General features: G+C 40.1%; 1 protein-coding gene across 1 annotated transcript in view; it reads right to left on the bottom strand.

Annotated features, from left to right (window-relative positions):
• The window catches only part of LOC136873899 (pyrimidodiazepine synthase), a 120,699-nt gene that overhangs the window by 52,669 nt on the left and 48,876 nt on the right, over nt 1-19,154 (bottom strand). Inside the window, exon 2 of the mRNA XM_067147231.2 lies at nt 18,555-18,880. Within this exon, the coding sequence (XP_067003332.2) occupies nt 18,555-18,880 (326 nt within the window). The remainder of the gene's footprint in view (nt 1-18,554; nt 18,881-19,154) is intronic.

Below are 19,154 nucleotides of genomic sequence, written 5' to 3'. Positions count from 1 at the left end.
CTCGGGTTCGATTCTCGGGCGGGTTAGATATTTTAATTGTAAATGATTAATATCCCTAGCCTGGGGCATAAAACAGAAAAAAGAAAAGAAGCGAGTGCTTAGAATATGATTTTACAACAAATATTTTACCAAACATTGTGCGTCATAACAGCCACCTCCGCAGTCTAGGGATGCCCCGGGATCGAGTCCGGCCAGGTCAGGGATTTTTACCTGTATCTCAGGTTTCGAGATGACGGTGAGGTAGAGACCGGGTCTAGAAAGCCAAGAATAACGGTCGAGAGGATTCGTCGTGCTGAACACACGTCACCTCGTAATCTACTCGCCTTCGAGCTGGGCAGGGGTCACTGTCGCGAAAAAGGGCTTTTGTGTATAGTAGTAATAATAATAATAATATTGCAACAAGACTTCACGTGGTCCTTGAATTATAACGAAAACCTACAACCCGTTTTCCAGTCACTGACCGGGTCAGGAATGGAATGAATGAAGCCCCCATCCTGCGGCGAGGATAGGAATTGTACTGGCTACCGAGGCCTGTTGCACTCCTCTGGGGCAATGGTGAGTGACTGACGGATGAAATGAAATATTGGAGAGTATTGCTAGAATGAAAGATGACAGGGAAAACCAGAGTACCCGGAGAAAAACGAATTTCACGTGGAGTGACCGGGATTTGAACCACGGAATCCAGCGGTGAAATGCCAACGCGTTGCCACCTGAGCCACGGAGGCTGTAGATGGCTCCATCTATGTTCGAATTATGTTAGTGGATTTACCCATATTAGATTTGTTTTCATCGTTCATGTGGAATTCATAATGATTTACCATCGATAACTGTTTATCAATTTCCTGATCACGACAAATAAAGACGTGAAATTAAATGTCCGTGGTCTGCTATGATGGTACTTTCTGACTTAACACGTTTAGTTTTATTTCAACTACACCATTACGCTCGTCGTCTTCGTTAACGATACCGTACTTCACCCTACAATACTCTTAAAAAACTCAATGGACAAATGAGCAGCAACATGTATGATATTTTCCGCGCCTCGACACGCAAGCGGCCCCGAAACGAGAGTCAAGTTCGCTTGGAGTCTTGAGGCTTCATGCGAAGCGACCGGCCGGCCCCGCAATGCGCATCAGGGTAACTTGGAGTCGAGAGGCTTCATGCGAACCGAGACCGGTGTTCGGAGTCGATGGAGTCGACGCTCTCGACTCCAGGCTTCAGTCGCGCCCATCGCTAACCAGTACACAGCTGCGGAAATGACCGACATGGTGCTTGCATACGACAAAGCGGATTGCAATAGTAGAGCTGCTACAAGATTGTATGCGGAGTGTTCCGCAAACAGACGTACTCCACATCATTCCACGTTCGAGAGACGACTAAGAGAAGCTGGACAGTTCCACGTAGGTAGTATGGAGAGTATGGTGTATGGCACTCCTGAAACGTCAGCGGAGGACCTTATTGCTCAAGTCCACGGAGCGATTGAAATGTTTCAAAGACAACTGCACGTATTGGGTCATGTGCGCGAGGCTCAGCACCGCACATGTACGCTCTGCAGTGACGTAGGAGGTCCACAGTTCGAACGCCGTTTGTAATGAGTCCGATGTGCTACTCATATTGGGCTTATTGACGACACGTGGATCGCACACCCATCTCGCATTTCGAAGAGCTACAGCGTCCAAGCCTTGCATTTCTGGATAGGGTTTCCTTCTTCAAAACGGATCAATTTGCCTTCCCGCACAACACACTAAGCGTTGTCGGTGTTCGTGGGACTCTCTGTATATTACACGTTGAGCAGAAAGGGACCCAAAGTGGGATTTTTCATTTTGAGATATCTGTGGTTTTAAAACTGGCATTAAGATACTGAATATGTACAACAACAACAACAACAACAACAACAAAAAAAGAAAAAAAAAAAAGAGTCCATGCTTCTGGGCGCAATACTTTAGAAGACATTAATTTTTTGACTGTTCCTTTTAAGAAAATGGTATTTTGAAAAGGAGGCTATTACTTTTCACTTACAGCAAACTCTCGATTATCCGAGCTAATCACCGGACAAATTCGCACGGATAACTGAAAGCAAGGACAATACGATTTTGTGCATTTTAATGCACAACGAATATTTTAATGATTCGGAACGTACAATACTGTTTGAAAATGCAAAAATGTCAAATAATAACCACTTTTATCGACAAAGTAGTCCAATATAAAAAATTCTTACAACGTTTATTATTGGTAAAATACTTGAGGCAATTTCAGCTTTTGGACTTGGGCGAAAAATAATCAATAATGTTGTTTTGCTTTCGAGATTCATTTACGTTCTTTGGTATTAAATGAAGCTTTAGTTTTAAAGTTAAATGCACTTTTTTTTCGCTTCATATTCATGACTGCTATCACAGAACTGCTATACAGTATATAGTTTGGAGTTTTGTTCTCGTACAAAGCATGCCACCGGCGCACTTGCAGTCGAGACTGGGCCCGAATTACAAGCGAACAGTTCACACGTAAACAAAACACTGTTAACACAAGTAAAGAAAATAAAATAAAAATACAATCAAACTCGGGGATGCAAGCATAACCCACAAACCGGATAACCCGCACCCGGATAATCGGAAGTTTGCTGTATTTTCTTATCAATTGTACAAAGTTTCCATTACATCGAGTGGCGAAGACGCGAACTGCTATGCAACTTAGTTTGCTAAGAAGTCCCATAGGGAGCGCAAGAAGTCAAAACATAGAAATGCAATTTTTACACCCCAGACACTTCTGATCAGCTCTGCTGTAAAGTTTCCATTGCCGACTTTGGGTCCCTTTCCGCAACGCTTCACATGTATAAATGTTATGAGTAAAATAATAATAATAATAATAATAATAATAATAATAATAGTAATAATAATAATAATAATAATAATAATAATAATAATTTCGTGTGGCTATTTCTAGCCGAGTGCAGCCCTTGTAAGGCAGACCCTCCGATGAGGGTGGGCGGCATCTGCCATGTGTAGGTAACTGCGTGTTATTGTGGTGGAAGATAGTGTTATGTGTGGTGTGTGAGTTGCAGGGATGTTGGGGACAGCACAAACACCCAGCCCCCGGGCCATTGGAATTAACCAATGAAGCTTAAAATCCCCGACCCGGCCGGGAATCGAACCCGGGACTCTCTGAACCGAAGGCCAGAACGGTGACCATTCAGCCAACGAGTCGGACATAATAATAATAACAATAATAATAATAATAATAATAATAATAATAATAATAATAATAATAATCGTATGGCATCAGCTAGCGTGTGCAGACATTTTAATTTGACGCTATCTGGCTGTCTGCTCGTCAATTTCAACGTTCCGTTTTACTCTAGGCCGACTAGATGGCTCACAGAGTAAACCGAAACTCTCTTGGGCGTCTGTGGCGGAGATTTTATTAATTTTGTCTACCAACACCAAATTTGTCACCAGAGATCTTTTACATACCGACATCATATGACATGGAGTGTCGAACGGACCTTTTTTCGCCCCTTTTTTAGAAGTTGCTTTACGTCGTACCGACACAGATTCGTCTTATGGCGACGATGGGACAGGAAAGGGCTAGGAGTGGGAAGGAAGCGTCCGTGCCTTAATTAAGGTACAGCCTAATGGCTGGTGATTATCGTGCCGTATTTATATTGCGTTGATTAAGAGCGTATGGCTTCACCGGAAGCGGTAAACAGTTAAGCACTAGTTCATCGTATACCGTACTTAATCAATCATACTCTCTTTTAACCAAGTGGTGCTATCGCAACGATTCCCAGTTCTATACCCTATTATGCTTCGTTCCAACTCGGGAACAGATATGCAAGATTGGATATTTTATTTGTTATTAAATTAAATGTTGAAGAATCAAGCGGATTTCTAGAGTAACTGGTACAGTTTATTAACGGTTTTCACTCTTACAGTGTTGGCAACACTGGTGCAACTCTACACGGCTGTAGCGTGGCTCTACGCCTCTATATTCGGGAGACGGGAAGGGACTGGACCTCACGTCTAGTCCTCACCGTCGGCTGTCCTGAGTAAGGTTTTTCGTTGTTTTTCATTCTTCTGCTCTAAAGCTAATGCCGGGACAGCTCCTAGTATAAGTCACGGCCGCCAAACCCCTCATCTTCTCCGAGCATCTCCTTCACCGCAACAAATTTCCCGGCCTGAGAGACGGCGTCACCGTCTAAGAGAAACGCCTCCCCCTTCAGCGGAGGAATGAAAACATTTTAGAAGGAGAAAATCAATGGTATGATGGTAAACATGTTTAAAAATCGGGCTATAAGTTTCACGAAGAGGGAAAGTCTTCTCAGTTTTAATTACTGTGTGAATGGGGTAAAAGTACAACATGGGAATCACTATAAGTATCTCGGAAAGATCTTCACTGGGGTAATCACATGAACGGGATCGTAAGTATAGATTCTCTTCATATAGTTACGAGGGTATTTAGGTATTGTAGTAACGACGTTAAAGAGAGGGCATGTAAGTCCCTGGTAAGACCCCAAATAGAGTATGGTTCCAGTGTATGGGACCATCAACAGAATTACTTGACTCGAGGACCGGGGGAAAGAAAGGCAGCACGATGTGTTCTGGGTGAGTTCCGACAAAAGAGTAGTGTTGCGAAAATGTTGCGGACTTTGGGTTGAGAAGACTTGGGAACAAGGAGACGAGCTGCTCGACAAAGTGGTGTTTATTATTCTGGCGTATTGTTTTTTAATGTTTTGTTTTCAGTTTCCGTGCGGCTTTTGCGATCATTATAAATGATGAACAAATCGCGTGTTGAATATTACTGTAGTACCTGCCGGGTGGCTATACTTGCCACCACGTACGCGTAGTCACTAAGGGAACAACCTCACTCTTTCTCCCTTATTAATACTGAAAGTAGTAATTTATAGTTACTTTTTAACTATTGGGTTCGATTCAGTGTCGCTAACCACACAAGTTGGAGACCCTACTTGCCAATACGACGTTTTACATTTCCCGTTCATCTCGCATATTGGCACTATTTAGTCATAATTGTGTCGTGACTTGCGAGATTATAGGTATTGCCACTGCCGTGCTGTGAAGAGTCCCTTCTATTACATTTACGAGAATAAGTAATGGATATTTTATTTATCTGTAGGATTGTAAAGCAATTTGGATAATACCAGGTGAGTGGAATATTGTGACATGATCGCTCAATGCATTTAATAAACTATTGCACCGTAAATCTTCTTCATTGTACCTGATTTGATTTGTGACCTTAAGTCATTATTGTGGTCAGAGCTGACGATCTCATGGTTATTCCATTTAAATGTTATTTGTTATTGTTCATTCAGATTAGTTATCAAATTTTAAAGTCAGAAAAAATAGAAAGGAAAGAAGTCAAATTTCAAAATTTTAGTGTCTTAATTTATGCTTTCATCTTTTCTCTGTCCAACCATTCACGCCCGCACCTTCTTACACCTCTGGAAACCACGATATTTCCGTAAAAATTATTATTAATATTATTATTATTTTATTATTATTATTATTTTAAGAAAGAAAACCCCATGCCGCACCAGCCCCGAAGAGCCATGGCCTACCAAGCGACCGCTGCTCAACCCGAAGGCCTGCAGATTACGAAGTGTCGTGTGGTCAGCACGACGAATCCTCTCGGCCGTTAATTCTTGGCTTTCTAGACCGGGCCCGCCATCTCACCGTCAGATAGCTTCTCAATTGTAATCACGTAGGCTGAGTGGACCTCGAACCAGCCCTCAGATACAGGTAAAAATCTGGACCTGGCCGGGAATCGAACCCGTGGCCTCCGGGGAAGAGGCAGGCACGCTACCCCTACACTATGAGGCCGGCTATTATTATTATTATTATTATCATTATTATTATTATTATTATTATTGTATTAATGCTTGATATTTTACCTTGGAGGCGTTCAACTGTATTACTTTATTCATGATATAAAAACAATATTAAATGCAAATTGTATCTTATCAAGTTAGGGAATTGGGGCGGGCACAAAGTTATTTAGGCCCAGAGGCATTGCAGTAGTTAAGTTCGGCTCTGTACACACACATGCCGTAAGTCAATAAGAATACACAGAGGCTAAGTTTGCAAACCGTACCGAAGTCAAGACAAGACAAGGTTAGGTTAGATTAGTTTGGTAACGAAATTTCCTTGCATTTCAACTTCCTCATTATGTAAAACAAAACAAAAATCAGAATAGAATAGAGGAGGTAACAATCATTTCATTTTCGGAGCAGTTTTGCAGATTTTTTTAGTCTCTTAGACATCCTAATTGAATTCTCTACGTAAGAATTGCACTAAATAAGATCGTATTAATAAGATGCTGCTTTCGTCTTTTCACACCAACTAGTTTATTAAATGCATTGAGCGATCATGTCACAATATTCCACTCACCTGGTATTATCCAAATTGCTTTACAATCCTACAGATAAATAAAATATCCATTACTTATTCTCGTAAATGTAATAGTAGGGACTTTTCACAGCACGGCAGTGGCAATACCTATAATCTCGCAAGTCACGACACAATTATGACTAAATAGTGCCAATATGCGAGGTGAACGGGAAATGTGAAACGTTGTATTGGCAAGTAGGGTCTCCAACTTGTGTGGTTAGCGACACTGAATCGACCCCAACAGTTAAAAAGTACCACTATAAATTACTACTTTCAGTATTAATAGGGGAGAAAGAGTAAGGTTGTTCCCTTAGTGACTACGCTTACGTGGTGGCAAGTAATGTACCCGGATGAGATGGGCCATAGTTATCATGATTTGTTAATATAAAATAAATGTAGACATATGGGAATATTGAATCAGTTTGGTGTGGAAGGAAGAGTTTCAACATAGTCAGACGTGTTCACGACAATCTGTCGCCAAGAGGTAAGCCTGTCATAATGGGTAGTATTATTTCATTGTCGAAAGCTAAGAGGATTAAATCTAGAACTCAGAACAACAGTCATAATTGCAACAAGGAAGTGAGAGAGTATTTATTTCTGAATAAGGTGCAGCCGGTGTGTCACAAAATACGGAGAAGATGTCACAATAGAGTTTCCAACACCTCGAGGCATTTTGTTGTCAGGTTGCCAGGAATAGATATTTAAACGAACCGCTGCAGTATTAGCCAATGACAAAATTAGTAAAAGACTCGCAGATGCGCCAACATAAGTGAAACCAATATGAACTCCAGTTAGTTTCTCCGATAACAATAATTAAAATATTCCAACCACCAAATTGAACAGAGGGGATTTTTGTGATATCATCCCAATGTTGATTAATTGTAATTGAAATGAATTAAAGCAAAGAATTCTTGGAAATGACCCACGCTATCTCGCCATTGGTCAAGACGATCACGCCGTCAGGGACGCCGACTTAGCGCGCGAAAAGTGGAGGACAGATATCAAGTAATATCTCCGTGATCGCCGAACGATATCAGATCAGAATACGACACGTGAATGTGTATCGCCAGTTTATTAAGTGGGATAAATTCAGAGATCCAAATCCACCTGCAGGTGCCGATTTAGGATAAACAACCCCCCTCCCTCTGGAGTGAACGCAGATAACGCACGCGCGAAACCAGGTCGACCATATATACTAGGAGTCGGGCTTCACAGCAGCCAGTCGTTTGAAATAATTTGATACGCTGACATGGTGACTCTGTGACTCAGTACCAGGAAACTCATTATAGATTCTGTTAGAGTTGAAAGTACGTTAGTAGTCATGAAGGTGAAGACGAACGGTGATAATTATTCAGAATATCGAGTGTAAATTATCAGTACCGCTGTATATGAAATTAATACATTTCTCAACATTTCATGTGTTGGAATTTAAAGGATCGACGGAACGCCGATCGTACTTTTTGAAGGCAGTGTTCAGAGCCTGAAATAAATATTTCATGATAGACGGTGTAACAATTATTGTAGCAGGGAACTGTAGGAACGAGGCGATCACAAGACGGCATCGTATACTTCAGGAAGTACCGGTTGAAGAACGCGATACGCGCCGGTTATTCGACACTTCGTCGTAATGTGTCACAGCTTGTGGTTCGGGCTCAAGGAAGAAAATATTGTGCAAGTGTAATGGGTCTAGAGGCATCTATAAGTGTTCTTTTATTCTTGTATAAATCATTGTAAATTATCTAATAAGATGTTAATCATAGGTAATCGCTCAGAAGTGTTTTGTTGTGTAAAATTTATTAAGTGCGACATGATGTACGAATAAATCACCATGGGGCCATAATGCTTCTCATCCGCTACGAGACAATGGAATTCTACATAGGAATGAGTACACGAATTTAATATTTGGGGATGTTATCGCGACAAAACGGGATTCAGTGTAAATTAATCATGGTTACGTAACATGGAGCGCCTCCCAAATCCATGATTTTTTGAGATAGACGGATGAACTAATTTATATTAACGTAATTATGGGTTAGATTAATTAATTGAGTATTTGTTTGTTGTATATAATGTAAATATGGGATATTTCTTTCAATTAATGCATGCTGTTTGTCAATACTTTGATCAAAGTTCATTTCAAGTGTTAGATTTCTTTTTGGGCTAACCCATTCATTTGATTTTCAATCACTGCGGTGTTTATTTGTATTTTAGTATGAATATTTGTTACCAGACAGCCAGATTATGAAAGTGCCAGAGTGTGTAAAATTTGTGTTGCGTACGGAAGGTCATAATAATAATAATAATAATAATAATAATCATAATAATTGTTACCGTGTTTTTGTGGTAGTTATGCATGAAAGAAGGTGCTGGGTGGTGAATAGGTCTCAAGCTACTAAAGTGAAATTAATTTTAAAATTTAACAAGGTTATATTTTCTTTTCAAAATTAGGTAACAACAAATAGAACAGGTACTTAGTAGCCGAAACACGATTGAAAAATACATTTACATAGGTACCCCATTTTGGGCTTCAAAAGTCAGAAACATAATTCTTGAGCAATGAGCCCAACCTTACAATGAACACCATACAACAAAGGGGCCGAAAACCCCCAAACATGCCAGAAACATTTGCTTCCAATTACACCCAAAAAGCCTCCTTGAGGCAGAAACACAATTTTCAAGAAAGGGCAACTTCCCCCTAAAATACAAGCCTATCATAGGCCACTCCGAACTCCACCTTTAAGCTGTCCTCCAAGGACATATACACAGGGGTAAAATACCCAACCTACTGAGGTCTGTTAAATGACAAGAAGGTTAATGCATGACCTCTAAAATACAATTTGAGAGGAGGCGAACTTGCACTCCCAATACACTTTGCTTAAGACCTACTTGGCCCTAGGCCGTTAATACAAGGGCTAATCCCATACTAAAGAGGTGACTTAAGAAGAGAACAATTTGTTTTACGTTAACGAAGAATAGGTTGAGAAAACTAAGTTCACCTCACAACAATATGAGTGGGAGCTCGAGAGGGTTAGCACTCTCTATCCCAGTATGAAGCTTTAAAAGAGAATATATGAAAAGAGTAGTTACATTTTAGGAAAAGGTTACATGGTTGAACGCTTAGAACCCGCCCCGAAAATTAAACTGCTGAGCTAGCAAAGAAAGAAGTTATAAATCGGCCATTACCTTGTTGTTGACCGCTGCCGAAGAAAGAGGCGCTTCCCGCCCCCTGCTATGTACTTAATACACTGAAAGATGGAACAGAAGTGGCGCAGAGACCCAAAAATCAGCAGTTTATATCCTCTCGCGGAAGGTTCTAGGCGTTAGGGGAATGAAAACACCCGCCCACAATAATTTTATTGGCTAGGGTACAGAAACATATCCAAGTTGGGGGAAAATACATCGGATTGGTCGGAAATTACTAAAAGAAATTCGGGATTGGATAAACCTAAAACAAGGGGAAAAAGAGGGGTATACAGCCAACTTAAACAATAACAGAAGGAAATTTAACAAGAAACAAACATTTGAAATAAAAATTTCTCCAACAAAATAGTTCTTTGACTCCGCACTAGGGTGCACTATTGTTGATCTTCAGTAGTGTCCTCTAGGAGAGAAAGTTTACACTTCTTACTTCAAGCGAAACAAAAACACATCAAAAATGACACAGTTCAAAAACTCAAAATTTTCCACGTGGTGACATCTTCTGAGAAGGTAAAGAATTAACAGCGTAGATAAAGTTCAGACTTCCTCCAGCAGAGGAGTTTCACCTGGCGCAATTTTTAAATTAGCGGCGTGGAGGTGTACCGCCCGGTACAATAATAATAATAATAATAATAATAATATTTTGTGCGCATGCAAGTTAAAGTATAATAATAATAATCACAGTGCTGCGTGAGTGGCTAGTGAAAATAATCATCAATATGGAGATAACATGTAGCGTTAAAGAACTTAATTCGGACAGTAAATTTGATTTTTACGTAAATTGTTGATTTCACGTTTTTGGACTCTATAATTACCATAACAATTTGTTTATAAGTGATAGAGGCACGTGTATAGGATGGTCACGTTATGTTGAAAGCCCAGAGTGGTTTGAGCCCATTTTTAAGATCGGAAGCCGTGCGGGACGAAAATCCGGCATGAGGTGAGAATTAAGCCGTACTGTTTTGGATGATGAAAGCGATGAATCTCGATGCCTAAGACGATATAATGTCGATTCCGGTGTTAGGAGTGGCAGAATCCACGCACCGAGGATTAATTAGTATATTAATATTTAGCAATCGCAGGCATTGGATGAATTTGCCCAGCCGCGATGTGCCATGGGATTTGAGGTGTGTCTTGAGAGGACATGGTGTACCCATAAAATTAACGGCAGTACGAAATGAAGATTACGGTTCCGAATACCGTCGTGTCCCGATCGATGTTAATCGGATCTTGGTGGTTCATGTTGGGACACAACATATGTGACTAAATTCTAGAGAGTGTAAATAAAAATATAAAACTAGCCATTTTAATAATAATAATAATAATAATAATAACAATAATAATAGACTAATAATAATTGTACCGGTTGGTACATCTCTACGCCGCACATTTGAATTTTCCGCCTTAAAATACCTCCCTACTGGAGAAACCCGGAACTTTAACAACTGAACTAACTCTACTGTTTATCAGAAGATGTCATTGTGTGATTTTGATTTGCTCTTGTTTTTCATTGATCAAGAAGTGTGGACATTCTCTAACAGAGGTCTCTACCAAAAAACTATGATTATGCACTCTAGTGTGAAGGAATGAACTTTCTTGAAGAAATTTTGTATTCATAAGTTTTGTCCTTACTAAATTTTGTTCTTTTATTTGAGGGTTGGCAATATTAAGCTTCCTTTCCGCCTGTTTTGAATTTAACCAATCCTAAATTTCTGTAATTAATTTCCCATCAACAAGGTGTTTCTTCATCGCCTTGTGTATAAGTTTTTGCTGTCAACCAATAAAAATTGAGTGGGTGTGTCTACTCATTTCTGAAAGGTCTCGAATTTTCCACGAGGGTATAAAAACTGCTGATTTTCTTGTCTCCGGGCCACTCTTATAACATCTTGCTCAGTGTGTGAATATGTAGCAGGGGGCGGGAAGCGCCTCGTTCTTCAGGCAGCAGCTCTTCAACAAGGTAATGGCCTCTTAACATCTTTATTTCTTGCTAGCTCAGCAGTTTAACTCCCGGGGAAGGTTAGAAACCTTTAATATGTAACCTATAGCTTTAATATGTAAGCCTTTTCAATCTTTGTAAATACTCCACTTAACTGGAACTGTAATTCGGGGATAGAGAGTGCTTTACCCTCTCGAGCTCCCCTTCATTTTTGGAATTTGAGGTGACTACGTTTTCATAACCGTTTTTCTCTTCCTTAAATTTTTTTCGCAGACTAGTCACTTCATAGATTGGGATTAGCCCCTGTATTATCGGCCTAGCGCCGCATAGGTTTTAACAAACTTTAGTGTAGGAGTGCAAGTATTCGCCTCCATTCATCCTTGTGTTTGGGCCATTTAATTAACCTTTAATTTTCTATTCAGGCCTCGTAGGTTGGGTACTAGATACCCCTGTGTCCTTATAATTGTGCCTTGAGAGGCAGTTTAGAGGAATGTTTGTTGTTGCCTTTAACAGGCGTGAGAAACTGAGAGCAGGTTAGCTCTTTCTGATGTGATAGATGTGCCTCTAGGAGGCCCAATATGGTCTTTGGAGCCAACGCTCCCGGTAATGAAGGGGTTTTCTGACCTTTGGTAATTTGTGGTTGTGAGCTGAGAGCTCAGACTTTGGGGCTCGTAGCCCAGAATTTGTAAAGTTTCATTGTACCTGATTGTTCTTTGTTATTTCACCTAGTGAGATTTGTTAACCGTTGTTATCTGTTGAAAATATAACCTTTATTTAAATTTTAAATTCATCTTTAAGACTTGTAGTTAGACCCATTCCAGCCCGCACCTTCTTTCACCTCTGCCTTCCACGAATAACTCCGTAATAATAATAATAATAATAATAATAATAATAATAATAATAATAATAATAATAATAATAATAATAATAATAATAATCCAACTGAATCTTGTCTTGAATCAATTAGTGCCAAAGTAGATCGAAATTGTAAAAGCTTATGCATTAAGCATAAATATCGCTAACGGTAGTGTAACATGTGAAATTAAGTTACCATAATAATAATAATAATAATAATAATAATAATAATAATAATAATAATAATAATAATAATAATAATAATAATAATAATAATAATATGAAGAGGAATAATAGGAAGAGTTTATTCGATTAATTTGAGAATAATTATGGTGAGATCAAGGTAAAATATTAAATCCATGATGAATAGGTGATGCGATAATGATAATCTCCACTGGTGAAAATAATAATAATAATTATTATTATGTGTTATTAAACTGATCATTAACTGGTGCGGATTAATTACGAGGGAAAGCGACCCTTCGTTTGAAACGTCGGTGGAGGATAGCATCAAATCATCCCGGATGATAAAAAATAATAATCAAATATAGAATGAAAATTGAAATTAATGATAATAATAAAATAATTGATGGTAATCACAGAATATAATAACGATCAGATAAAGAATGATAATGATAATTATTTAATAATCATAGGAAGCTATGAAAGGACAGTCATCCTGTGTCGAACTGGTCGGAAACAGATGTTGGGTTTCCACGTGGGAGATTGTTGGCGGTAGGTGCGAAATAACCCACGGACGGCACATGTCTTCATTGTCAGAGCATAGTAATGAACCTTTCCGTACGTCTTGTCATATTGTCAAATGTAAATATTGAGATAAGCTTTGAGTGAAGGAGCTACACCTGGCATGTTTGTAAATCTGGAAATATAGGCTAGAGTTTGTCCGTACAATAAATTCCGGTTTTCGATACGATAACATTTCCACGGTGGGGGTCCGGCCCACTAAAATGTACATACCGGAAGTGACTCATGTCCAACGGAACGGGGAGGTGACAGTAAATAGTTACTCTCATGCCTTCGTCTCCGAAAGAATATCTCCAGCGGTGAAACGTTCACTCATACGGATGTGGATTCGATCCCTAGTAACCAATGGGGCGAATTCACCAAATATTTTACACTATCAGAGTAGTGAGGTGAATCCAAGTATTATGCCATTTCTTTTTCAGAATGGAAGTTTCCCAATGTAATAATTGTCATCATGTGCAGTTTGCAAAATAAGTCAATAAATTGCTCCTCATTGCAATTTCAATAGGAAACAGTTTCCATATCTTTTATTGTAGTTAGTCCAGTATGCCCATGAAATTTAAGTTGTCACTTCCCAGTCCTATTGTGGAGTCTATAAGTTGTATCCATGAAGGAGCCGTCACCCTTTACCTTAATTTGCATGCCCCGTTCATCCCTGCGTTCATTTGGTGTGCCTATATATATATATATATATATATATATATATATATATATATATATATAATTGTTATTGATAATTTTTTTTATCGTTTACGAACTGATCACCCCTGAGATTAAGGCTAGTCTGGGACTCAGGAGGTGAGCGGATGTAGTAAGCGTAGTCACTCGCATATTAGCACTATTTAGTCATAATTGTGTCGTGACTTGCGAGATTATAGGTATTGCCACTGCCGTGCTGTGAAAAGTCCCTACTATTACATTTACGAGAATAAGTAATGGATATTTTATTTATCTGTAGGATTGTAAAGCAATTTGGATAATACCAGGTGAGTGGAATATTGTGACATGATCGCTCAATGCATTTAATAAACTAGTTGGTGTGAAAAGACGAAAGCAGCATCTTATTAATACGATCTTATTTAGTGCAATTCTTACGTAGAGAATTCAATTAGGATGTCTAAGAGACTAAAAAAATCTGCAAAACTGCTCCGAAAATGAAATGATTGTTACCTACTCTATTCTATTCTGATTTTTGTTTTGTTTTACATAATGAGGAAGTTGAAATGCAAGGAAATTTCGTTACCAAACTAATCTAACCTAACCTTGTCTTGTCTCGACTTCGGTACGGTTTGCAAACTTAGCCTCTGTGTATTCTTATTGACTTACGGCATGTGTGTGTACAGAGCCGAACTTAACTACTGCAATGCCTCTGGGCCTAAATAACTTTATGCCCGCCCCAATTCCCTAACTTGATAAGATACAATTTGCATTTAATATTGTTTTTATATCATGAATAAAGTAATACAGTTGAACGCCTCCAAGGTAAAATATCAAGCATTAATACAACAACAATAATAATAATAATAATAATAATAATAATAATAATAATAATAATAATAATAATAATAATAATAATAATAATAATAATAATTTCGTGTGGCTATGTCTAGCCGAGTGCAACCCTTGTAAGGCAGACCCTCCGGTGAGGGTGGGTGGTATCTGCCATGTTTAGGTAACTGCGTGTTATTGTGGTGGAGGACAGTATTATGTGTGGTGTGTGAGTAGCAGGGATGTTGGGGACAGCACAAATACCCAGCCCCCGGGCCATTGGAATTAACCAATGAAGGTTAAAATCCCCGACCCGTCCGGGAATCGAACCCGGGACCCTCTGAACCGAAGGCCAGTACGCTTACCATTCAGCCAACGAGTCGGACATAATAATAATAATAATAATAATAATAATAATAATAATAATAATAATAGCCGACCCCATGGTGTAGGGGTAGCGTGACTGCCTCTTCCCCGGAGGCCACGGGTTCGATTCCCGGCCAGGTCAGCGATTTTTACCTGTATCTGAGGGCTGGTTCGAGGTCCACTCAGCCTACTTGGTTACAATTGAGAAGCTATCTGACGGTGAGATGGCGGGCCCGGTCTAGAAAGCCAAGAATTAACGGCCGAGAGGATTCGTCGTGCTGACCACACGACACTTCGTAATCTGCAGGCCTTCGGGCTGAGCAGCGGTCGCTTGGTAGGCCATGGCTCTTCGGGGTTGGTGCGGCATGGGGTTTTGTTTCTTAAAATAAGAATAATAAAATAATAATAATATTAATAATAATTTTTACGGAAATATCGTGGTTTCCAGAGGTGTAAGAAAGTGCGGGCGTGAATGGTTGGACAGAGAAAAGATGAAAGCATAAATTAAGACACTAAAATTTTGAAATTTGACTTCTTTCCTTTCTATTTTTTCTGACTTTAAAATTTGATAACTAATCTGAATGAACAACAACAAATAACATTTAAATGGCATAACGATGAGATCATCAGCTCTGACTACAATAATGACTTAAGGTCACAAATCAAATCAGGTACAATGAAGAAGATTTTCGATACAATAGTTTACAAATGAATGAGCATGGTCGCTCTAAAGGTACATCATATCAAAGACTAAAGCAAAAATCCTCAATTACACATTAGGAGACTAAGCTCCAAAATTTACAACAGTCCAGCCTCTCAAAGGCATACGTTTCATATCCGTATTTTACACCAGATAAGTTCAAAAAAAGCATCTACTGTCATTTCTACTTGACAGTGTGATCCACACTTGTATATAAATAACTACAATTCAAACAGGGGCAAAAAAGTGCCCATTCTAAATGGCCTAAATGTACAAAGAAAAAGGTTTAAGAATATCGGCTATGAACAAAATGCTAGGAGCGAAACACTTACATTACTTTTGAAACCTTTTGAAAAACACTTAAAACCTATACGGGCTTATGGCCCGAGTTTACAGAGGCTAAGCCTATACTACAGAGGGTGACTAGATGGCTAAATATTAAGTTCCAAAATAGAGTTTAAAATTTTAGAGTTTTAGAAAATCATGGTCACCCCCATACCAAGTTAAATGGGAATTAATAGGGGGCGAACAATCTTTATTTCCTAAGTTACGTATTTCCCAGCAGAGTTTGAATCGAATCCTTAGACTTGCCTGAAAATATATATTTAAAGGGTGATATTAAACTTTAGGAATTAACATTATGAAATAATTTTGAAACCTTCCCCTCAAATTAACTTTCTGGAGCTATCATATATTTAAAAGATGTCTGCCATTACCTTGAGCTGGTGGGCCTTCCGACGACGACAAGGCTGTACCTGCCTCCACTTACACCATATGCACTCCAAGACCGGAGCGACGAAGATGACAAAATGACCCAAAACCGCCCAGCTTATATAGCAGCTCATGGGGAAAGTTCCCGAAATCTCTTGACCTAGGCAGAATACCTGTGCACACCCCTAATTTTAATTGGCTATAAAAATATATACAAAATTTTCTGATCGGTTAATAACTTAAGGAAGAAGGAAGTCGTCGAAGTGCTGGCAATCTCAGCACATGAAAAAACAAATTTAAAAACACATAAGCTTTACCAAAATAGCAAAGTGAACATTCCCTTAAAATGTAATTGTCCGTCCTCCAGCCAGAGGGGGCACATACGCCGATAGTAGAGACACCTAAAGACTAAAGGTTCCAACTTCTTCATATGCACAGTTTCAGATGCATAACACTTATGGCCTTCTTTTCCGACCCCGACGGTATTTGGTTTCGAGGCCTACGCATCTTCCATTTCCACGCCCTTCATTGCCCGTGTCTTTCATTTGCCGATAACTTCGACGTGTCGGACCTCTTTCATTTTCCTTCCGATTATTGTTTATAGAAGTGGATTGCGCAGTTGCACTTCCTCTTAAAAGAATGACCACCACCACCCCCACCATCATTACCTCCATTATGTCATAGCATTAGAGCCGATTTCTCTGCCTAACCAAATATTTTACCTGGCTAGATGGCCGTGCGGTTAGGGGCGTGCAGCTGTGAGCTCGCATCCGAACCCCACTGTCGGCAGCCCTGAAGATGTTTTTCCGTTGTTTTCCATTTTCACGCCAGGCAAATATACCTTAAATCAGGCCACGGCCGTTTCCTTTCAACTCCTAGGCTTTTCCTGTCACATCGTCGCCATAAGGTCAACTTTTGCCGGTGCAACGTAAAACAAACTGTAATATAGAAGTTATAAATTCAGAAATAAATTAAGTACCGTGACTGGTATGAAAATGAGTGTCTATGTTTAGTCCTCAGCCCGAAGGCTGGCTGGATCCTGAACAGCTCCACCATTAGCTGTCATAGATGGCCTGGGCATCACTGAAGAAGTGTATTAGGGAAAATAGGCGTGAGGTAGTTTCCCGTTGCGTTCGTCACTGAGCCAAAAGTTGCTCTTTACATATCAGTCATCCATGTCCACTGAAATGCATGCACAACCGACCCTATGAGCAACATTTTCACACCATTCGTAGCAGGGACTGGCTGCATACGGAATGGCAGTTCTAGCATTGCTCATACCTCAGTCCCCTTCATATCGTCAAAACCAGGATAAGACTGATACAACTCAATGAAAGTAACAAAATTTCTCTAGTCCATACCAGAAGACATAGTACACTGTAAGCACTAGGTTTCGCCAGCAAAGTCATGGTATGAAAATAAGACCGTTTTAAACACGATGATTGGTATATATACCGTATTTATATAACTCCGCCATTGGCCGGTCCCAAGTCCGGAATGAGAAAAGAGGAGGGTTTGCTGGTCTGGCATCCAGCTCTAAAACTGCCAACGCCGAGTGTTGGACGGCGAGAAATAACCTGACTCCCTAAGGGGGCCAACGGCTTCGGGCGAATGAGCCCCTTTAGGTGGGGTGAGTGGAGGAAATGTCATTGGAATCCACTATGCAGCACCTTGTTCTCCAGGTTAGGGGTAGCTGCACAAGGCGTCTGTACTCCAGAGGAGCGGCCTCATTATCATCTCACTGGATCACATCCAAAGTTGTAATTCGCGACCTAGTCCCACACAGGTGACACCTTGACAGTCAACCATGGAAGTTCTTTTAAGGAATGCTCCACCGGCTGAACCAAGAGTTCAGAGAAGGCAGCATTCGGATACGGTGGGCTGCTACTTAAAAGATACCGTGAAGTCGGAGGCACGGAAATACCCCAGTACCACATACACGAAGAGACAAAGTCAAGAATCAAACCAAAGCAGATAATCTACTTCTCTACACACAATATAAACTCACTCATACAAACCGGTCAAGTCCAATAAAGAAGCTTACGCATTATTTTTAGTAATAACCCCTACTGGTTTACGTGCCTATCGTAGGCACAGTTACACTGAAAATTATTTATGGTTTGTACCTGTAACTCACCTTGCCGAATTTCTCGATCAGCTCTTTATCCTTGGCCTTGCGCTCAGGATCCGAGGGGTACAGAGGAGGCTCGGGATACTTAGCATCCAGATAGTCGGCAATATCCAGGGATTCGACCAGCACCTCATCACCGGTGTCCAGAGCGGGTACTTTGCCCTGAGGGTGAAGCTTGAAAAGCCACTCCGGTTTCTTTTGCAGATCCACGTTCACCACATCGTACGGAATTCCCTTCACGTTGAGCACGAGCTTAACACGCTGCACAAATGGGCAGAAGCGCATGCTGTACAATCGCAATTTTCCCTTTTCTTTTGGGGGACAAGTTGACCCTGTAATAAAATGAAAAATTTGTTAGAAAATTAGTGGATGTTTGAGCAAGTTTGAATGAACAATTTGAAGTTCCCAGGGGTCCGCTAAATCAATGAAGCCTGTAAACAGAAGCACAGTAACCATCTATAATTTTAGTCAAGCGAGCAGTTTGAATGACTCATTTAAATAGTATACGACGCAGGGCCTCTCAAATGCCCACAATCTCACGCGTGCAAATCAAGCCGCAAGAGCTCCGTGCACTGTGCATCGGTCCCGCTCGGCTCGGACCAACGC

The sequence above is a fragment of the Anabrus simplex genome, chromosome 1, assembly GCF_040414725.1.
Source record: "Anabrus simplex isolate iqAnaSimp1 chromosome 1, ASM4041472v1, whole genome shotgun sequence".
In the NCBI taxonomy this organism is placed as follows: domain Eukaryota; kingdom Metazoa; phylum Arthropoda; class Insecta; order Orthoptera; family Tettigoniidae; genus Anabrus; species Anabrus simplex.
Note: the sequence above shows the minus strand (reverse complement) of the source record. Positions and strands in the feature narration are given on the sequence as shown.